At 39.4% G+C, this 20,156-nt stretch overlaps 6 protein-coding genes and 1 non-coding gene across 8 annotated transcripts; 4 read left to right on the top strand and 3 right to left on the bottom strand.

Annotated features, from left to right (window-relative positions):
* Positions 1-313: 313 nt before the first annotated feature.
* LOC144195295 (D-amino-acid oxidase-like) lies at positions 314-4,067 on the top strand. The gene is made up of 11 exons (XM_077714830.1): positions 314-393; positions 1,074-1,269; positions 1,357-1,471; positions 1,665-1,741; positions 1,894-1,959; positions 2,264-2,318; positions 2,570-2,674; positions 2,750-2,829; positions 3,073-3,190; positions 3,373-3,471; positions 3,550-4,067. Exons 2-11 carry the CDS (start codon positions 1,076-1,078, stop codon positions 3,673-3,675), a joined length of 1,035 nt encoding a protein of 344 aa, XP_077570956.1. The 5' UTR covers positions 314-393; positions 1,074-1,075; the 3' UTR covers positions 3,676-4,067.
* On the bottom strand, positions 3,662-10,087 carry LOC144195293 (synaptic vesicle 2-related protein-like). The gene is made up of 18 exons (XM_077714827.1): positions 10,001-10,087; positions 9,871-9,918; positions 9,255-9,364; positions 8,039-8,202; positions 7,870-7,955; positions 7,693-7,791; positions 7,353-7,424; positions 7,089-7,213; positions 6,963-7,026; positions 6,722-6,847; positions 6,348-6,476; positions 6,150-6,223; positions 5,968-6,044; positions 5,571-5,675; positions 5,372-5,483; positions 5,213-5,294; positions 5,015-5,104; positions 3,662-4,947 (listed from the first exon to the last, which is right to left on the bottom strand). The coding sequence occupies exons 3-18, from the start codon at positions 9,287-9,289 to the stop codon at positions 4,732-4,734; spliced, it is 1,656 nt and encodes a 551-aa protein (XP_077570953.1). The 5' UTR covers positions 9,290-9,364; positions 9,871-9,918; positions 10,001-10,087; the 3' UTR covers positions 3,662-4,731.
* Positions 9,696-13,538, top strand: LOC144195294 (ubiquitin carboxyl-terminal hydrolase 30-like). Of its 2 annotated transcripts, none has more exons than XM_077714828.1 (13): positions 9,696-9,813; positions 10,324-10,433; positions 10,515-10,688; positions 10,761-10,864; positions 10,924-11,022; positions 11,191-11,236; positions 11,309-11,403; positions 11,497-11,556; positions 11,616-11,702; positions 11,766-11,846; positions 11,978-12,197; positions 12,272-12,380; positions 12,552-13,536. In XM_077714828.1, exons 1-13 carry the CDS (start codon positions 9,743-9,745, stop codon positions 12,802-12,804), a joined length of 1,509 nt encoding a protein of 502 aa, XP_077570954.1. In that variant the 5' UTR covers positions 9,696-9,742; the 3' UTR covers positions 12,805-13,536. The 2 variants fall into 2 exon arrangements, with proteins under 2 accessions (XP_077570954.1, XP_077570955.1); XM_077714829.1 differs by having other exon boundaries at positions 9,706-9,813; positions 10,327-10,433; positions 12,552-13,538.
* A 27-nt stretch (positions 13,539-13,565) lies between these two features.
* On the bottom strand, positions 13,566-15,525 carry LOC144195297 (DNA oxidative demethylase ALKBH2-like). The gene is made up of 4 exons (XM_077714833.1): positions 15,169-15,525; positions 14,370-14,633; positions 14,104-14,302; positions 13,566-14,045 (listed from the first exon to the last, which is right to left on the bottom strand). Exons 2-4 carry the CDS (start codon positions 14,608-14,610, stop codon positions 13,721-13,723), a joined length of 765 nt encoding a protein of 254 aa, XP_077570959.1. The 5' UTR covers positions 14,611-14,633; positions 15,169-15,525; the 3' UTR covers positions 13,566-13,720.
* LOC144195296 (uracil-DNA glycosylase-like) lies at positions 14,715-17,166 on the top strand. Its single transcript, XM_077714832.1, has 7 exons — positions 14,715-14,944; positions 15,207-15,419; positions 15,756-15,851; positions 16,246-16,343; positions 16,425-16,513; positions 16,592-16,770; positions 16,836-17,166. The coding sequence occupies exons 1-7, from the start codon at positions 14,846-14,848 to the stop codon at positions 16,974-16,976; spliced, it is 915 nt and encodes a 304-aa protein (XP_077570958.1). The 5' UTR covers positions 14,715-14,845; the 3' UTR covers positions 16,977-17,166.
* A 799-nt stretch (positions 17,167-17,965) lies between these two features.
* On the bottom strand, positions 17,966-19,673 carry LOC144195489 (glutamyl-tRNA(Gln) amidotransferase subunit C, mitochondrial-like). The gene is made up of 5 exons (XM_077715173.1): positions 19,369-19,673; positions 19,217-19,267; positions 18,881-19,050; positions 18,701-18,804; positions 17,966-18,589 (listed from the first exon to the last, which is right to left on the bottom strand). The coding sequence occupies exons 1-5, from the start codon at positions 19,525-19,527 to the stop codon at positions 18,528-18,530; spliced, it is 546 nt and encodes a 181-aa protein (XP_077571299.1). The 5' UTR covers positions 19,528-19,673; the 3' UTR covers positions 17,966-18,527.
* A 374-nt stretch (positions 19,674-20,047) lies between these two features.
* trnak-uuu (transfer RNA lysine (anticodon UUU)) lies at positions 20,048-20,120 on the top strand. The gene has a single exon. It is a non-coding gene; the product is annotated as a tRNA-Lys (tRNA).
* Positions 20,121-20,156: the final 36 nt, after the last annotated feature.

Genomic DNA, 20,156 nt, shown 5'->3' with positions numbered 1-20,156 from the left:
CATTATATCTATATATTTATATAATAGTATAAACACGTGTGCGAGGACTTTTGGCTTAAGGTTCAAAATGAGTAACACAAAAACACGGACACTATACTACAACAATAAATATACTACAAAAATAACATGCTACAACAATAAGTAACAATTAAATAAAAATCTATTGATGGATGTCATTACTTTTTGCTTGTGTCATGATGAATTTCGATGTTGATCATTTCACAATTGGTTGAAACATGGTGTAGATTTGTGAATTAGTTATATATTAGTTATATGATCTCATCGAAACTCCGCCCTTGCCTTTTACAGTTGTACTATAGTACTACTAGTATGCTTGGTGTTGTCTTTACTCCACGTCGCTTTCGTTGATCAGCTTCTACTTTGACTTTGACGGTATAGTGACTTTTGACACTTTCACTCTGCGACTAGTTAAGTGTAATTCTGCATGCAACATAGTGGCAGATTTGCAAAAAGTCCTGCAAAACTAAGGAAAAACATTTGTCTATTTAGCCATTCCATGCGCGTTCTAACTCGGTAGCAGTCTATTCTGGTTGGGAACTTGAACTGGAATAAATACTACATGGAACCAGTTTTAGTTTATAGTTACCAAATAACATTTACCAACTGTTGAAGCTGAGATCGTTGAACTTTTGCTCAATGCCAGGTTACATTTTGTATTGATTCTTTTTTAAGTAGTCGCAAAAAATTGCATGAAAAAAATAAATAAATAATTGTTTTCATGATTTACTTAAAAAAAATCTAATTACTACATCCAGGCTCTTTCTTCATTATTACATTGTACGGTGAAATCTATGATGTACTATACTCATTCCATGCAGTGTACTTTGACATCAATAGTCATTTAAAAAAGGTCAGCACAAGTGTCACACACATGCATGTTACATAATTGAAGACTAAACATTATCCATTATTTGCCTGTGAGCAATTGAATTTATATGCCTTGTGATTGACTAGCCACACCTGTATGAAGTAAGAAATCTGTCTAGTGATTCATTGTAAATAATACAATTTAACCAGATGTTCATAGTGTTTCTCCTGTGCTTTTCCTCCAGAAATGCGCGTGGCTATTATAGGAGCTGGTGTCATTGGTCTATCCACAGCTCAGAGCATTTATGAGCAATACCATTCCATAGTCACGCCACTAATCATTGAAGTGTATGCCGACTACTTCACCCCGCTGACGACCAGCGATGGAGCGGCAGGTCTTTGGCAGCCCTATCTTAATGCCAGAGGATCTCCGCAGGAAATGTATGCACAGTATTGTATACTACAATATTTGCTTCACTCCCTTTTCTTTTCAAAATGTTCTTGTTTTAATGCTCCGTACTTCTTCAGGGAATGGCATAAGCAGACCTTTGACTACTTAGTGAACTGCCTGCGTTCACCTGAGTATGTAAAAATGGGTCTTTTTCTTCAATCAGGCTACAACCTCTGCACAGAACCAATGCCTGTGAGTAAAGATTTGCCCTTTACTTATGGATTTAAGGTTATGGTACTTTCCAAATTTAATTTAATGGCTCAATACGCACCGGCGTGAGCTCCCGTGTGATTCAGTATTCTCATACTCAGCAAAAACAGAAGAATCTCAATCTTATCAAGTCACATGACGTCAAGTCTCGCACACTTTCTGCTTTTGTGTGCAGGAACCGTCATTTAAAGACATAGTCTTGGGCTTCAGATGCCTCACTGAGCGGGAGATGAAGATGTTTCCCGGCTACAGGTAGACAGACTCCCAATAGATGGTGTTTTTATTAAAACACTGACGAAGCAATTCTTGGACTTGTTCCAAAAGCATTGTGCAATTTGAGAATCCGAGCATTGTTTGTCTGGAATGTTCCGCAAACTTCTAAATTGCCTTTGCGTTTCTTTAAGTCATGGATGGTTCAACACTGCTCTCATTTTGGAAGGTAAAACATACCTACCTTGGCTGATGGACTGGTGAGTTCTTACACATATGAACAGTCAGTATCTTATTGTGTTTCCATCCCTATCTTGGTTTAATTTCTGAATTTGTCGCTAATGTCTCTATGGATTGTTTTGTAAAACTCTTGCTTGTTTTCACCTGATTTGATGGAGACAAAGGTCATTTTTTAGAGTAGCATGCAACAGGTTGTAATTTGGTCATCTATTAAACAGGGGTGTCAAACATGTGGGTCCGATCCAAATACTTCAATGTGAATATAAACAATATCATAATTAGCATGTGTTTTAGTATTACCATTACATTTGGTGTCCCCTTCAGGTTGGGAGAACGGGGTGTGAAATTTTACCAAAGAAGAATTGGCTCCTTCACAGAGGTTGGCTTTTTAAATAGTCTCTTTGCACACAAAATAAAAGTCAATTGTTGCCTCAAAGGAGCAATATTTAAGACTGATGGCTAAAAATGAAACTAACTGGCATCAAAATACTGAATCAGTTTAATTTAATGAGTTTAATTAATAATTAAGGGCAAATCTTACATATTGCTCCTTTAACTGGAAATGTAGACTTTCCACCAAGAAATACAATTTTGTTTTCTTAGGATATGCTTGTGCTTTCTTATTTTTAGCTGGCTAAAAATGGTGCAGATGTGATAATAAACTGTAGTGGCGTGAGGTCTGGAGACCTCCAGCCTGACCCTGAGCTGCAACCAGGCCGAGGACAGATTATTAAGGTGAGGAGACACAATGGTTTTGTCATTCAAGTGAGGGAAAAAAAGTTTTCATTTTTATACATTGCTATTTTCTAGGTGGAGGCCCCATGGTTAAAGCACTGGATTCTTACCCACAATACCAAAGGGGTTTACAACTCACCATATATCATTCCAGGGTAGCACTGGTGACTTGACACTGACAAATTCTTAGCTGTACTGACATTAAAAGACATTTTGACACTGAAAACACCACTGTGATAAAGACTTGCATGACTTTAAGTAGCAATATTTAATTGCACTGCATGTCTTCTAACACTCAACATAGATAGTGACAAATCTTGTTTTTTTTAACCATCACACTGACTATAGCATGGCTTAAAAGAGTACTTGTCTGTTTCCTTTTGTCTGTTTTCACGCAGGAGTCGTTTTGTGTCAGTCGGTGGGCTGTTCCAGCTGGGAAATTGGAATAATCACAATGATTCTACCGATCATAAGGACATTTGGGAAAAGGCATGCCAGCTTGAGCCTAGCCTCAGGGTAACATTAACACTACTGTTTTTTTCTTATTCCAGTCAGTTTGCCTCAATATCTGCAAGATTTTAGTTTATTTCTCTCTCATAATTGTGTATTAATTTTGAAGAGTTAACACATTTTCTTAATCAAAATGGTTTTCATTCATGCAGTTTGAGCTTCTCTTGGTTTTCATTTTCTGACCCTAGCATGCCAAGATAGTGGATGACTGGACCGGTCTAAGGCCAACCCGAAGCAAAGTCCGACTGGAGCGAGAAGCGATACTGTGTGGCGCTACTGCAGTCGAGGTTATTCCAAAAGCATCAGATCATAAGTTTAGATGAGCAATGGTTGTCAGGAACTGATTTAGTGTGCTTGTCCTGTAGGTGATTCACAACTATGGCCATGGAGGCTTTGGATTGACCATTTTCAGAGGCTGTGCCCAGGAAGTAGCTAACCTTTTTGGTCAAATCTTGAAACAAAAAGATATGGGTCCAAAAGCTCACTTGTGATGTTGTTTCTTAGTGTTTGTGATTCAAAGAAAATCAAATCCTTACTAAATATAGTAAAATTGTAAATCATAATCCCATGACATATCATATTCATATGTAAATGAATGCATCTAACTTCAAAATCCATGTAATAAATAATAACATGAAATAATCTCTTTTAAAAATAATATTTACTGCTGTGATGTGGTACATTAGCACAATTTGTCTTGACAAGATTAAATTCACAAACCATCTTCATACTAAATAATTAAATACGTTGACAAAGAAATGTGTTTTCCCAAATAAAGCACAACTGCTAAAATGTGCAAAAATATACAAATCTCCATATCACTATTTCCTAAAGAAACCCAACCTGTTTTGATGAGATATCAATTTTGTGAAATGACTGCAAGTCTTGTTATTTTATTATTATTATTATTGTCTTAATAAACTTTGTGTGATGTGAGAAACAGCGTAGATTTTAAAATACTCTGCCCAACTTCATTATTGGGTGTTCACATTTATCCATGGACCATCAACATGATAAACAATTTTCAAAGTGTTTTTTTTTAATCCTGCAGTAAATAATAACAAAAACAACAAGCTGAGACTAGTGAGTGAGGCCTTAAATAAATAAAAAAATGTTTGACACTCACGTAATAATACTACATTTGTATTTTTAAGGCTTTTTTTTAAAGCAAAATTGTCTCAAGATTGTGTAATTTCATTTTTTTCTTTTCCTAGACCAGAACTTGCTATCCACTAAAAGGACACAGGCCTGTATTTATTTTTCCTACAAGCTGTACTGCTTCTGTATCAGGTTCAAATTTTCAGATCTCATTTGTCCCATCCCATTCTTGGCTCAGATCTGAATGTCATCCATTCCAGCCATCGTGATGGAGGTATACAGTGGCAAAATGGAATCTTAAGTGAAAGCACATAACATCTTGCACTGTGTCCTTCTCTGAAGTCACTTTACATAGTGCCTAAACTGAAGGGGTTTGACTTGACTTGCACAAAAAAGCGGCTCTGGCTTTTTTAGTCCTTCATTTTCACTGTAATAAGCTCAAACATTGCTCACCCCTGGGAACCGGAACTGGAATGATGGATTGGGCCTGAGTTTTGTGCGGAGGATTCCCGCCCCGTCATCTCCTGTCCCCACTGGCGGTGATTAGATTCCTGCAGACCTCGCCCCGTTGTCTCAATTGGCAGCGCGCAAGAGGCGATGGCGGCAAGCAGACAGCAACAGCTGTACACTGAGAGAGCCAAATTCATGGACGACTGCAAAAGGACCTGCGACACAAAGCAAACAGGTCACTTTGGTTTCTTATGTTAACATGTTGTTTTGCTTAGGTGGTACCTGTGCAACAAAAGGTGTGATGAGGGCACCAACTCGAGCCATTCCACTGCTTGTCCCTAAACCCAAAGCCCTGGTTGCTGTTGGATATACCTGCAGAGCGACAGAAAACTGTGACAGCCTTTCTAATTCTCTTTCCCATACTGTTCTATTAATTGGCTTGGAACTAGATCCTATTCAGTTCACTCAATGTCTATTCACCTCTGGAGTATACACATAGGCAGCCTGGAATCCTCCAGCGATAAAAGCTCTGGCAATGAATATCAACACCGTCATGGATGTTCTGTAACAAAATGCGAATCCGTGCCGATTTACAATGAAGCAATGAAATTGAGAATAATACAATTTTCTCTTTTTTACCTCCCCACACAACCATAGAGTGGAATGATGCATATTGCAAAGACCAAGAAACACAGAGCCATGGTTTTCCTTCTTCCTAAGCGATCAATCGCCCATAAAGTCACCAACAGTCCTGAGAAACAGGAACACAAGATCATAAGAGTAACGCATAACTATATAGAATGTCCAAGTTTTAATATATCTTTTTGTTTATTTTTACCTGGGAATTCTGATAAAGTAGTCCACAGGAGATCCTTATAATCATCACTGTTCAAATATTTACACTCCAAGCTGCAACTCAGCTCCATCTTATTACCTTTGGACACTAGAGGGAGATAAAAAAAAACAGGATATTATTAGCTAAGATGATTATTTTTCATAATACTATCTCAATAGCATTCATCTTGATAGCAGCCAAAAATACTATTTTATAACACATTTTCTCTGGTCACAAAGTGCATTCTGTTATTTACAGTATTCAAGCCGATGGAGCAGTGAAATGACCAAGAGTCCTGTAATATTTGTGGCATTTGTTTTCATCTTAACCTGATATAATGAACAACTTTGTCATTAAAAAATAAAGAAGAAAAACTAGTAAACATTGAGCTCTCACTCACTTCCACATGCACCACCCTCCTGGAAGAGCTCAGTGGTAAGTAAAACAAGGCCGTAATATGAAAAAGCATTTGCAAACCTAGAGAAAAGAAACACAACAATAAGAAAATGAAGTTGAATTTTTTCATAAAGAAATAATTTTAGAAGATTGGCAACAAATTCCATAATTGTTTTGTTTACTTACCAAATAAACCACAAAAGCACTGTTGTCCAACGAATGTGTGATGAAAACAAGTCAGAAATCTTCCCACGATCCTCCTAATGACAATAACAAATAAATAAATACAAAAAAAATGAGGAGACTGACTAAAATGCCAGTTCATAATACACTCAATAGCTGAAAATGAATATATTGCATTATGCTGTGCAGAAATTGAGTTACTTGTTTGGCAGCAATGAGTTTTCCCAGTGGCATGGGCACTCCATTCTCCAGGGCAATCCGCTTCAAAGTAGCCAGAGCTTTATCCTGATTCCCCGTTAACACGTCGTATCGAGCACTCTCAGGTAGCCACTACCATCCAAGTAAAGACAAATGTCACTTTACGCATACATAATTTAAAGGAGACATATTGTGTATTCTCTCCCCCCAACAGATTAATCTAAATAGAATGTTTGCCAGCTCAACAATCATCATTCCAGTGAGTCCTCTATACTTCAGGAGAATAATGTTAAATTTTACAATATTCTAACAATTCACATTTTTTTATTATGTATCTCCTTATAGAAGTATGAAGTTTTCCATGACATAATACTCACAAAACAAAGTATGGCAAAGATGAAAAGGGGGATGGTAGAGAGGCCGAGAAGCCAACGCCAACCCAATGAAGGCATCACAACAATAGCAAGAAGGACCTCAAACACTGTCCCTAATGCCCAGAATATCTGTGGAACAACATCATGAAACCATGATTAAAGGCTGCAGATGTCCTAAACATAATATATCACTTGGTCAATTTAACAGCATCAGACCAGACGTGTCAAGGCAAAAAGTCCAAACCTCAATTAGCAGTATACAGGTAGCTCTAGACTTCATGGGAAGAAATTCAGCATACAGTGTGACCCTAGCAAAAAGAAAAACACATCAAAGTCTTCCTTTGGCAGATTGTCCATTATACAAACGTACGATTGTGGGGCTCCGCCAATGCCAAAGCCCACCAAAGCACGGAGAAAGAGGATCCAACCGTAGACGGGCGCAAAAGCACTCATCAGGCCGTAGAACATTGTCCACAACACGCTCATTGTAAGACCCTGTGTGACAAAACAAAAATAAGATTCAACAGGGCAACAACATTTGCATTTACATGTCTATTTCTATGTGTCACATCAAAATTCAGAGGCATCATTATAATTTGGTACAGTTCCTGCTTTGATTAAGATTTTCACTTACTGTCTTTCTTCCGTACTTGTCAGATATGTTTCCCCAAAGAGAGGAGCTGACCATCATTCCAATAAACACCGCCTGTGACATTTGAATACATCTTTGCATTTTAGTTAGATTAAAAAAAAAGAGAAAAAAAGATACACATCTGCAGTGTGAAGTTATAACACAAACCAATATATGAAATATAGTTACCTCAATTTTGATGATTTCAAGATATGGTTCATTATCTAACATTATATCCTAATGTTTTTCCTAATTGATCAATATTGAGATGCTTGCTTAAAATGGCTTGATAGTTACAGTACTCAGAGCAATCAGCACATAATTGCTATGAAAGCATATTCACCGATGTAAGAAGAGCAACCTCCATATTTGGAAGTCTCCATTCACAGTGAAGCTGAGGCGCTAAGATGCTAAGAATCATCATCTCCATTGCATCTGCCATCTGAACAAAAAGATCATAATTAGTTGTTCGCTGATAAAAACAAATGTATAAATGACAACAACAACAAAAAACAATCACCCAAGACAGCCCAGTGAGAATGGAAAGCTTCCACTGGAAGGTCCCAAAACCAATGGCCTCCACAGCATCCTCCACCATGAATGTGTCTAAAAGAAATGCATGTAATATCTTGTAAATGTGGTGAGAGTTTAACTCAAAGTGCAGACTGAGAACAACAAACATCTCATACCGTCCGTTGGGTTGGCAAACTCTCGTGGGACTGGAGCTCCATCTGCAAGGGCCACAGACTCCATATTTTTCTCCTCTGCCACGCGCACAGCGGCAAATGGCTCTCGACTTTCGCAGTCATCTTCAGAGCGTGTGCTTTCGCCCGTGTGTCGGAAACGGACAACACTAAAGAAATTAGGCGTTAAATCCTCCAATCATTGATTAATCCTGCCCCCCAAAAATGAGGTGAAATCTTTTAAATATGTGCTTTGTTTGAGGCATAAAAAAACAACAGTAGGCTTCAATTTTTCACTCTGAAATTTGCCTCTGGCCTGATTCTGTGTTTGTGTAATACCTATGGAATAAATAACATTGCACTCCAATTCCAAGGCCGGCTAAGAATAACTATGAAGGACACTTCTGGAGTGAAATGCTTTTGTCCCTGGTGAAGATAATGTATTATGGTGGAATAAAACGATCAATAAAGCTCACTTTCAAAAATATGTTGTTGTTTTTATGTCAGTTGTTAACTTTTCTTACACTCCACAGATGGAAAGTGTACAATTTTCTTCCCTATGGCAATAATGACCAGTTTTTATACTAATGTCTGAGTACAAGTGATGTCAAACCACTGTAATTACAATAGCACTTATCCCCTCTGGCTTCTCCAGCTTTCTTTTCTATCACCAACACAGTATGTGCTTCTTAAGTTAAGGGGTGAGTAAATTCCCTATAAGTATGGGTATACATTGTTATTTATGTAGTAATATATAAAAGACAATTTTGTAAGCAAACTACTCAGTGTTTACATAAATAGTATGACACCTGAGCTTCTTTTTTTTGGTTTAGTTTAGAACAGGTTTCCAGGCAAATAATGCAGGCTTTCTCCAGGCCACTGGCTACAAGGATAAGATTAATTACAGAACTGAGTAATGCCAGTTCAGAACTCATTAGTATTTTCTAATTCAGAGCAAACCAGCCTCCACCTGCTACAAACAAACGAGGGGCAAATGCAAAGACACGGATCGGGAATGGTATCCTTTTGAACGCTTTCCTTCAGCACTATCTTCAGATAATCTTGAATATGTTGACAAGGGTTTGGATCAGATGACGCTGTCGCTTTAATACATTGCGAGATAATTGTGTTGTGTCGCGAGGTGCGCATGCAAATAACAAAGCGACACGGTGATGGATTAAATGCATTTAAAGGACAAATTGCGTCAAGCGGTTCAACTCACGGCAGGTGTCTGAGCTGGAATAGATCATCGTCCATTTTGCTGTTTATTTTCCGGCGATGTGTACGGCCGCATCGCAGTTTACATGATCACGACGAGCTGCGATTTCAGCACTGAGGAGAGCGACCAATGAGAAGACACAATGTGCACACGGGACAAACTATGTCAACGACTTTAAATGACAACATCGAGAATAAAAATCAATAAATCATCCAATATGTAAAATACATTGTATATGTGTCAAAGGTGCCAACCGTCTAATATAAGTATACAATGTTAATTAAAAAACACGCATCTTCTATGTCAAAACACTCACGATCTTTCAATAAGACTGTAGATAATTACGATGACATATACAATTCAATAGGTGGGAACTTTTATTGTTATTATTATTATTGTTATTATTTTTGACCACACAACATCTCAGTACGCGTTCGTTATGGCTCCCTTCCAAATGCTCTCGAACACAACAGTTCCGCCATAACAACAGGATGTTGTGGTGTCGATCAGAGAGATCGGATAAGCTGGTCAGAGAGTACCTTGGCACCGGACTCACCGCCAGGTAAAGTATTTTCCTTGGCAAACACCACAGTAAAGCTCCTTATAGTAAATAGTTCACCTGGTTGAAAAAGAAGCTGGTCACGCCGTCGCCCTGTGTTGCGCTCACCTGGCAAAGAAGACAGATAAAACAAGCAACCCGTTTAGTAGTCGTTATACCAATCATTTGCGAAGGCATACAAAGCACATACATCGGATTTGAATTCATATTGTTCGTGATGTAGTTCGCTTTAGCTTCCAAAAAGCACAACACGGAAACTCAAGCGATACTGGTAAGTTAGCATATTATGCTAACGATAGCATGTCATGAATGGCTGGCTTTTGCCTTTGGACGCATGCTTGGTTTCCTTCTATCATTATGGCCTTTTTGCAGCAATAAGTTTTGCTCTGTTGAAGGAATTGTCACAAATCCCATGCAAGACCTATTCATATTCATTCCTAAGGGAAAAATTCAGTCAATTGTGCTGCACTGCATGTCTTCATTTCAGCATAACTATAATGTTGTCTTCACCAGAAGCAAAATGCTCAAAAACTGGAGCGTCATTGGAGGTGTTGCTGCTGCCATTGCGGCTGGTGTTTATGTTTTGTGGGGCCCGATCACAACGCGAAAGAAGAGGAAGAGAGGTTACCTTCCATATAACGCACAATATGAGTACTGTCAGCAAGGATGTCAATTTAACAAAGAGGACACTTTGTCTCCTGCAGGTACGGTCCCTGGTCTGTTGAACTTGGGCAAGACTTGCTTCCTGAACTCTTTGCTTCAGGGTCTGGCTGCATGCCCGTCCTTCATCCAGTGGCTGGAAAGATTTTCCAACTCACCCACAATTCAGTCATGCAAAGAAAACAAGTTGTCCCCAATACTTCTCCAACTACTCAAAGGTATGGGAAACAGATAAAAATAGAAAGAGATAGAAACAAAACTTCTAAATAGTTTTGTTTCTATGTTGACAGCTCTCTCAAGTTATGACCCGGGGGATGAAGATGTGCTGGATGCTGGATGCTTGCTAGATGTTCTCAGATTATACCGGTGGCACATCAGTTTATTTGAAGAGCAGGTTGGACTGTGGTGTTCATCAGTCGAAAGTTTCTTTTCTTACTTAAACCTCCTCCTTAGGATGCCCACGAGCTCTTTCATGTCATAACGTCATCTCTCGAGGAGGAGAGGGACCGCCAGCCTAATGTCACCCACTTGTTTGACATGCAGGCTCTTGAGGTAAGCACTTAGAGCTAGAGGTTTTTGATCCAAATGACTTACATGCTTATGTTTGTAGGATTTGTGCATAAGATGCAGAGACTTAATCTTTTAGGAGACATTTTAAATGGTATTTCAATGTAGTGTTGACTACAAATGTGTGTGGACAATTATGTATGTTTACATCAGAGCCTTCCTAATGAAGAAGACAGAACAAGGACATGCAGAAGTCGAGGTAGGAAGGAAAATTTAAGTTGCATCTCAAGTTGCTGACAATCCAATATAAACAGCATTTTTCTTTTTGCAGGTCCTCTTCACCCAATACCAAGCTCATGGAAGTTTCACCATCCTTTCCATGGCCGTTTAACAAGTAAAATGTTATGCAAGCGGTGTGAGCAACAAGTGAGCATTTTTAGTTTACATAAGTGCATAAGCTTGTTTATTGGACATAAGGGCCTGATATGTTATACTCAAACAGAATGTTTTATGTTTCAGAGTCCAGTGCGATATGATTCCTTTGAAAGCCTTTCTTTATCCATCCCTTTACCTCAGTGGGTAAGCATAATAATCATTCCCTAAATGTAAACTTGCTTTAACGGAATGTTTGTTTTTAGGGTCGACCGGTGTCTCTGGACCAATGTCTACAGCTTTTCATCTCCTCAGAAACTATTAAAGAAGTAGAGTGTGAAAACTGCACTAAGGTATTCAACAAATGAATTTCCTCACTTAATGCAGAAAAAGAGATAATTTTTTTTATATTCCAGCTTCAACGAGAAGGAAGAGTCAATGGACAGCTTGTGGAAAGTCAGCGGACAACATTTGTAAAACAGCTTAAATTGGGAAAGGTAATCGGCATTCTGACTGATGTATCTAAATACTGTATATGAAGATCAGTGGACAATATTTTACAATCTGTTATCTTTATTGTCTACTCTTGTAATCGTTATTCCAAATATTGTGTTTCCTACTCCATCAGCTGCCCCAGTGCCTTTGCATCCATCTGCAAAGGCTTACATGGTCCAGCGAAGGAACCCCAATTAAAAGACAAGAACACGTGCAATTTACAGAATATCTATCAATGGACCGTTACAAACACGGTTCCTTCATCCAGACAAGTCAGCGCACCAAACAATCCGGGAAACAGCAAAAGGGGCAACTTTCAGACAAGTCTGTGGAAAACCCTCCAAACGGCACAGGTGGAGTCAACACCAAGAGGATTCTGCCTCTTTCTGTTTTTCACACACATGCTTTTCTGGTTTTTGTTTTACAGATGTGCAGCATCATAACAACAACAAACCCGTTCCAAATGGAAATTGTTCCTCTGTCTGTTTACATTCTACATGTGGGATCACACAATTGGACCTCATGCATGAATACATGTAAGCTGCTTTGATTTCTTAGCACAATGACATACTTGACTATAAGACGCCTACCTGAACTGAATGTTGCTCAGAAGAGATTTTTTTTACTAAGATGGGGCCAAAAGAGGGATATTGACCAGACATTCTCTCAGCAAATATGAATACAATCTTTTTCTTCCCTCCTTCCAGCTCCACAGAGTACCTTTTCCAATTGAAGGCTGTGCTGGTCCACCACGGAGACATGCACTCGGGACATTTCGTGACGTATCGCCGCAGCCCCCTCCCTCCTTGCCCGTCTACACAGTTCACTACTCAGTGGCTCTGGGTGTCCGACGACTCGGTCCGCAAAGCCAACATGCACGAGGTTTTGGCCTCCAACGCGTACATGCTCTTCTATGAGAGAGTCCAGAAGCCGAGCTCCAGGACGCCTTTGCCGAAATAAGAGGCTAAATTCATTATACTGCCTTTCCAGTCAAATTGTCCAAATTAGATGTGCCCAGGAACATGTGTTATTTAATTCTTGTGTGAATGGATCAGGGGAACGACTTGAGGGAATGTGATGATTCTGATTTCATACCATGCAGGATATGAATATATCTTACTTGAATGTATCTGGCTCACAGAGGACAAAAAACACGGAGATATGATGACTGTACATTGCTGGATAAACTAGCATTAGGTTCATGTGGGATATATTTACTTTTAAGACCTCTACTGTAATGCAGTTTTTTCCCCCAATCCATTGGTCAGAATTTGATTATGTACTGATTACGGTGATCATCATTGCCAGCAAGTATGTAGCCATTTTTGGGGAAATTTTGCAGCCAGAGTTAATTGCGTCTACTGGATATTTGCTTACCGTAGTCGCACATTTAATAAAAAAAAGTGCCATGTTGTCTCTACACATTTTGCAGATGTCGCTATATTTTGGCTGAACAAGGGATGTTGAAATTGGATGGAAATTTGTATCCAAATTTTCTTTGTCGCTTGAAAAGATGTAGATGTCCATACAGCTTTTCGTGACACTATTTTCAATTTTCTCCTTGCATTACCGGTAACTGCCATTTTCCTTCAAAAACATCTGAGAAAAAATGGAGCAGAGGCCTGTTGTTGTTTGCAATTTGCACTATTGTATATTCATTTGAGATTTGTGTGTAATCTCAAAAGTGTTTTCTCACGTAAAAAAAAAGAATAAAGCAAATCTTATAGTTTCATCTGTCTATTGAAGCTTATTTCAGTTTATTTTTGTTCGCATTAAATTTAATATACATAGACAACATTATTACTGCCAACCCTAACGAACAAAATGTGTACACACATCGCTGTCAGTGAATGAGTTAAAGGGAATAGAACCACATTCAGTGGAATACCTTGGAATTTTGGGAGGTGGGCAGGATGCGTCTAAATGTAAGGTTAATGCGAGGCAGGAGGATTTTCTTTCGAACAGGAAGGCTGTGATACCAGAAAGTGTTTGTGGGCGGGTTCATGAGGAGTAGGCTTCCGTGAGCCAACACCATCTTAACAGGCTCGATGCATGGACCGCTCTGTTTTCCACGAGCATCCCTGTGGCGGAATATGAAATCCCGAGCGGCGCCAAGTGAGACCGAGGCAATGGGAGACAAAGGGTCGAGCTCCCGCTCATCATCACGATGCTCCCCCATGTGATCGTTGCCATCTTTGTACCTAGAGAAGACTGTGGTCAATGAAGTATTAAATCCATAAACATGTTTTTCTTTCTCACCTGTTGATCAGGACAAAATTGAATAATTGTCCTGTTATTTTGGTGACAGAGTCCCGAATATATTCCAGGGTGGGGGTCCACGGGCAGGCTAAACGTCTCACTCCAGAATATGTGTAATTCAACCCTGATTCGCCATATGTTGCCTGTTTCCTTGGAATATTGTACACCTTTCCAAATACCTGCACTGTGGCTTCCACACCTGTAAAGTAAGGCCAGACTCACTCCAATAGCTCATATTTTATAATCATTCCTAATTTGAACGTCACCTGTTGAGTAGACCACCTCCTCCTCCAGCTTTTGAAAAAGCTCATCAGCTTCCTCCTTGGCGAAGAGCATGGCGTAATCACAATCCAGATCTTTTGATTCAATTTTCTGCCATGGCACCGGGTCAGCGAATTCATCATCCACTGCCGGTTGTTCTTGATTGCACTCTGCTTTCAGCTTCTTTATTGGAATTGTTATTTTGGTGTCATCAGTCCATAGGTGCTTTTCCACAAATGTATCCATTGAAATGATTTTCCGTTTTACACCTGTAGAAACAAGCAACAAAATATCAGATAAAGAACATGAACGGGGTTGCGTAAGAGTACCGAAAAAAACAAGGTGTGTTGAACGCCCCATCTTCGTTTCGTCACTTCATGTTTGGTTGGCGCCAAATTCTTTTGCAGATAGAGAAGTCTGACAGCGTTTAATTTTTCCTCTGAGATGATCATTTTGATTTTCTTACATTTGAAGGGACAATATGATTGGACAGAAAAGTATTAAATCCTTTTTCTCACCCGTCTCCCAAAATAAGTCTGGCAAAAATGTAAACGAATTGCCGAATGATGATAAAGACTCGGTGAGCTTTTTATCCTGCAAGTTTTTTGTCCACCCTTAACAAGCTGACACTATTCCCCGTGTGCATTTTAATTGTCTGTTGCGTGTTTAACCTTTAAATTGCGTCCTACCGGTTTTCTTCTTATGCACATTGAAAAAAGCTGCATAGATTCGGTCTGTTCATAGCGGAATTGCAGATGATAGCTCTGCAGCGAGCCATTATTTACATTCGTGCTAATGTCCCACCTGCTATTTGTTTTGCACAATTTGCTCCAAATATGCAGCGGAAGCGCAAGTCTTCCGCGGTGGAGCCCGAACCGGAGTCCGAGCCCTCCAGCTCCCGATCGGCTCCTCTTTCTCAGGAACAGCTCGACATGATCGAACGTAACAAGAAGGCGGCCCTGGAGAAACTGTCTTCCGGTCAAACTCCTTCAGGATTTGGGGAGAGCTGGCAAAAGCCGCTGGCTGCTGAGTTTGGAAAACCCTATTTCAAACAAGTAAGTAGTCCATGCACCATTGACCACTAATTGTGCACAGAAGTGATTTCCAAACAGCTACAAATATCACTGCATATGGCTTGCACAGGAAGCTTAACTTCAGCCTACGTTGCACTTCTCAGCTTTAACACTAGATGGCGATAGTCCCTTAAACAGCGACCCTTAATTAGCCGAGGGGTCAAAACCATTGAAACAAATGTAGAAAACTTTAGGTATTTTTCTAGTAGTGTAAATACTAAAATGGTTGGCTTAGTGGTTGCAGATGGTATTTCTTCAAAAAATATTTGTGAGTGAACAAAAGTTAGGTTTTTATTTTACACCTCTTTTGCTCCTCAGTTGATGCAGTTTGTTAAAGAAGAGAGGACACGACACACAGTGTACCCTCCCGCCGACCATGTTTTCACATGGACACAGATGTGTCAAATCAACGACGTAAGTCCGATAGAGCTATTATTGATCATTAATAATAGTGATAACTACTTTTACATCGATATTATTACTGCAGTGTGCATTTTTATTTCTATTCTATTAGATGAAAATGGGGAATTACTTTTTTGTTTTGAGTAATTTAAGCAACTTTTAGTTTACAGATAGCAAATGCTCAATGCAGTATCAATAGCGACAGCGTGGTGGCGCCACTTATCAATAAATGACATATATGAGGGTCAGAAGACCATAATAAAGACTCTTCAAAGGGAAACGTGACTTTCTATGTTAAATGTTTTTTTGGCATTTGGTGTGCAATTTAAAAAAAATGCATTTATAAAGCTGAATTGAGCAATTGAAAAATAATTTTATGAATTCAACTCTTTTTCTCTCCCTTTAGGTTAAAGTGGTGATTCTCGGTCAAGACCCGTATCATGGTCCCAATCAAGCCCATGGATTGTGTTTTAGTGTCAAAAGACCAGTGCGTCCACCTCCGAGGTTGACTAAAACATTTATGTTTTTTTCGTTTTTAAATTAATATTCAAACTGGCTTCAATTGTGTTATCCATCCACCCCCAGTTTGGAGAACATTTATAAAGAGCTGGTAAATGATATTGAAGGCTTTAAGCACCCTAAGCATGGAGATCTAAGTGGGTGGGCCAAGCAAGGTTGGTTTCGACAAATACTGTGAGCTAAGTTTTTTTTTAAGTAATATTCTAATAGACGGCTCACCTGCTATCTTCCAGGTGTGTTGTTGCTCAATGCTGTCTTGACCGTGCGAGCGCACCAGGCCAATTCACACAAAGACAAGGGCTGGGAAACGTTCACCGACGCGGTGATTCAGTGGCTCAGCAATAACACGGAAGGCCTCGTATTTATCCTGTGGGGAGCGTACGCACAGAAGAAAGGAGCCACCATTAACAAGGTTAGTGCCGTGAATGTAAAGACCCAAGTGTTTGCAAAATGTGATAACGTTCTTTGGATTTCTAGAAACGTCACCACATCCTACAAGCGGTTCATCCTTCTCCTTTATCGGTTCATCGTGGCTTCTTTGGCTGCAAACACTTTTCAAAGGCCAACGAGCTGCTCGAGAAATCTGGGAAGTCGCCAGTTGACTGGACAGAACTTTAAACTGCTGCACTTGTCTCTTTTTGCCCATAGAATAACTACACACCATCTTTATTAAGCTTGTCTACATTTTTAGAGCTAATTGTAGCTTAACTATCTTTACACTGGAGATGTTTAGTTCATGGGATGTTACTACAGCATATTTTGTTATGATGCAAATGTTTCATTTGGAGTTTTAGTGTTACATCATGTTTATATTGTGGAATTTTTACACATTAAAGCTGTTAATACATCAAATGTTCGAGCTCTTTTTTATCCCTGGATCAGTTAAGTCTAAGTTTGGTTATGTTTAGTGAAAAGTGATGCTCATAATCGCTGTCAAATGGGTGGGAGGTTATCACCATAATGTTGGCAGAAAAAAATAACGCTAGAGTACATTATTTGAACCTGGAAATAGCTATAGATTAATTTTTGACACATTTTCAAACATGCTTTGTTTGTAACGGTCATAAAATAAAATCTATTGTAAATTGTGGCAACGTTGTTACCGTTTGTTATGAAGCAAGCTTTCTAAATATGTCGATTATTTAGCGAGATATTCACCTGGCGTCTGCTGCAGTGGACCCTAGATTTCTTGGGGGCCTGGTTTACAATGTAAATTTTATACATCTCAATAGTCTTTTGAACGTGTTTCTAGGCTAAAGGATGGAATACCTTTGTAAAGAAGATTCAAGCAAGTTACTGGAGTGCTCTTAAAATGAACTGGAGAGTCTGGACACCTTTCCAATTCATAAACATCAACTTTGTGCCTGTACAGGTAATTTTTTTAACCTGATTTTTGCCTCCAGCTTTGTGTCTAATAATTGTTTTTTCTCTTTCAGTACCGAGTGCTATTTGCCAACATCATCGCCTTATTTTGGTACGCTTACCTCACAACTGTAAGAAAGTAGCCCATCGCGAGATTTCGACGGAGGAAGATCTTTTGGGCAAAAACTGATTTTTACTGCCTGCTTTGAAGCCTTTTACTGACAGACAATAATTCACACCCTGCATGGACTTGATTACATTTTTAATACTTGAATGATTGCAATAAAACATCAGTATGTACTGCTTCACAACTGAATGGCTTTACTACTGAAAATACTCCAATATGGTGATACTATATTTAAAGTTGTTCTAATGAGTTGTAACCTGCCAAATGTGATACAAATGTGGCATCAGTGATCCATAAACTAAATGCAGTTGTCAAAAATCTTGATGTATTTGAGAATTAGTTTTTTTCCCACTTAAGTTTACTGCACACAATATTAATTATGTGGTCGCAGTCAAACAAACCGAAGTGCAGATGGATCCATTGATTGGCCCTCTCTCAGACGAAATGTCACGTCGATGATGCACAGAGATCTGACGTAGTCGGCCAGTTACTCGTTTGCCATTTCTTGGCCTTGATGGATGAGCCTCAGTGGGCGCACGTCAACGGCTTAACTCTCCTCCTCATTCCGCTTGAACTCGCCCTCGTCAATATCATACTTGCTTAATTGGCTCCTTTCCTTTCTCAAGGATAATCTCGGACTCTTCCAACAGCAGACAAATCGCCAACATTTGGTTACGTGGTCACAATTCAGAGTTTTTCAACATGGCTGTTCGCTCTTCCTTCTTTGGTAGTGGAATATTTCCTGTGGTGAAATAAATAAATTGATAAACAATATATTCTAAGAAAAATTAACAAATGCCTTGACCAATATTTAAGGAGGACAAATACTTTTTTTGGGTCACAAATGTCTTACCTGGCGGTGCCACGTAATATTCCTCCACTGTTTTTTGGGAGAGCTGCAGTAGTTCTTCAGCGTGGTCACCTTCCATCACCACATCATCCCTCAAGTATAAAACCCTACAAGTGAGACAGTCCACGTTTTGGGAGAAAAACTGGAAAGATGGCAGCCATTCAGCAAGCAACATGCACACACCTGTCCTCCAGAACCGAATCCATGGGCTCTACTTGTGTCGTGTCAACGAGGTGAAGCTGATCTGCAAATCGGATGGCTTTCTCCAGGCATGCCAGTCCTTCTTTGGTGCGGAAATCCACCAAAGCCAGACGCTCTAGTTTGTCCACCAACTCAGGTGCTACTCGCGTTGGCTGGAAAACAAAAAAACACAAACATGTTCATTTGTGGAGGCAGCTGGTTCTTTTCAATACTCGTAACGTGCAACACTGCCCCCTGACGGTCGAGTAAAAGAAAATGTGACAACCAACCCCACTCTTCCCTGTTTATTTGTACATTAGTCATAATTTCTCTTCTTACCGGTGGCAACTGGTCTTCTAGAATGGGCTCCCACGTCGGACCTGATGGCACCTACGTTGACAAATGCAAACATGAAACAGAACACGTTATTAGCTTACTTTCTTAATCTTTTCCGCTGGTGTGGAAGCTCCACGTCGAACCTGTCAATTTACCTTAGAGTTCAGTGGTTGACAACCAGACTCAGATGTTCCCCTAACAACGTGACAGTAGCGAGAATAAATGCCAATTTTTGATGAAGCTTGAACTTTCTGTGAAGCACCTCGGCACATTCTGCCAAAAGTGAAGCAAAACGGAGTCGTGCTTACCATCATCAGTCATAGAAAAACATTAACACATGTGTTGTTACTCTTTAAAAAACATTTCAACGCCAATGGCCTACAAAAAACAATAACAAATGCAAACGACCTTTCTGACTGATAGGCTAACGAATGATAGCATTTTGAGCCCCTGTAGTGTGGTTACTATTGCGCGTGCGCAATATTTCAGCATGCGAGATAGTTTACATTGCATTTTCATGTTTACGGCTGAAATGTACTATCGGTGCCAGTATAGATGTGTTTGTGCATTAATTCATATGATCTATATCAAATAATGATTGTTTATTTGAGAAATGGATCAGACTCATCTGTTCCAATATTTTAGTCCAAGATTATTTGAACCATTTGAACCCAATGCTTGTCAAGCACCATAAAGGTGCAGTATAAAACCGGCTTTACCAGTTATAAAGTAACTAAACCATGCATTGCAGACATATTTTTAATAGCACACGTAATGACGTTGATATCGTCCGTTGTTAAAGACAAGTTTAAACAATGCCGACAGTGCGCCAGAGCCCGGATAGCTCAGTCGGTAGAGCATCAGACTTTTAATCTGAGGGTCCAGGGTTCAAGTCCCTGTTCGGGCGTCATGTTTTTCTCACCCACCTAACGATATTCTTGGT

This window comes from Stigmatopora nigra, chromosome 4, assembly GCF_051989575.1.
Source record: "Stigmatopora nigra isolate UIUO_SnigA chromosome 4, RoL_Snig_1.1, whole genome shotgun sequence".
Taxonomy (NCBI): Eukaryota; Metazoa; Chordata; class Actinopteri; order Syngnathiformes; family Syngnathidae; genus Stigmatopora; species Stigmatopora nigra.
This window is presented reverse-complemented; position numbering and strand designations above follow the sequence as displayed.

Coding starts and splice junctions, on each gene's coding strand:
- LOC144195295 (XM_077714830.1), top strand. CDS start 1,076: ATGCGCGTGGCTATTATAGGAGCTGGTGTCATTGGTCTATCCACAGCT. Junction 1,270..1,356: donor AGAGGATCTCCGCAGGAAAT/GTATGCACAGTA, acceptor GTACTTCTTCAG/GGAATGGCATAAGCAGACCT. Junction 3,472..3,549: donor GTGGCGCTACTGCAGTCGAG/GTTATTCCAAAA, acceptor CTTGTCCTGTAG/GTGATTCACAACTATGGCCA.
- LOC144195293 (XM_077714827.1), bottom strand. CDS start 9,289: ATGGACGATGATCTATTCCAGCTCAGACACCTGCC. Junction 7,425..7,692: donor AGGTTGCTCTTCTTACATCG/GTGAATATGCTT, acceptor CAAATGTCACAG/GCGGTGTTTATTGGAATGAT. Junction 7,027..7,088: donor ATTGGCGGAGCCCCACAATC/GTACGTTTGTAT, acceptor TCTTTTTGCTAG/GGTCACACTGTATGCTGAAT.
- LOC144195294 (XM_077714828.1), top strand. CDS start 9,743: ATGTTGTGGTGTCGATCAGAGAGATCGGATAAGCTGGTCAGAGAGTAC. Junction 10,434..10,514: donor GCGAAAGAAGAGGAAGAGAG/GTTACCTTCCAT, acceptor TGTCTCCTGCAG/GTACGGTCCCTGGTCTGTTG. Junction 10,865..10,923: donor TCAGTTTATTTGAAGAGCAG/GTTGGACTGTGG, acceptor CCTCCTCCTTAG/GATGCCCACGAGCTCTTTCA.
- LOC144195297 (XM_077714833.1), bottom strand. CDS start 14,610: ATGGATACATTTGTGGAAAAGCACCTATGGACTGATGACACCAAAATA. Junction 14,303..14,369: donor GGAGGTGGTCTACTCAACAG/GTGACGTTCAAA, acceptor CTTACTTTACAG/GTGTGGAAGCCACAGTGCAG. Junction 14,046..14,103: donor AATTTTGTCCTGATCAACAG/GTGAGAAAGAAA, acceptor AGTCTTCTCTAG/GTACAAAGATGGCAACGATC.
- LOC144195296 (XM_077714832.1), top strand. CDS start 14,846: ATGATTGGACAGAAAAGTATTAAATCCTTTTTCTCACCCGTCTCCCAA. Junction 16,344..16,424: donor CCAGTGCGTCCACCTCCGAG/GTTGACTAAAAC, acceptor ATCCACCCCCAG/TTTGGAGAACATTTATAAAG. Junction 16,514..16,591: donor AAGTGGGTGGGCCAAGCAAG/GTTGGTTTCGAC, acceptor GCTATCTTCCAG/GTGTGTTGTTGCTCAATGCT.
- LOC144195489 (XM_077715173.1), bottom strand. CDS start 19,527: ATGATGGTAAGCACGACTCCGTTTTGCTTCACTTTTGGCAGAATGTGC. Junction 19,051..19,216: donor TAGAAGACCAGTTGCCACCG/GTAAGAAGAGAA, acceptor TTTGTTTTCCAG/CCAACGCGAGTAGCACCTGA. Junction 18,805..18,880: donor GATTCGGTTCTGGAGGACAG/GTGTGTGCATGT, acceptor TCTCACTTGTAG/GGTTTTATACTTGAGGGATG.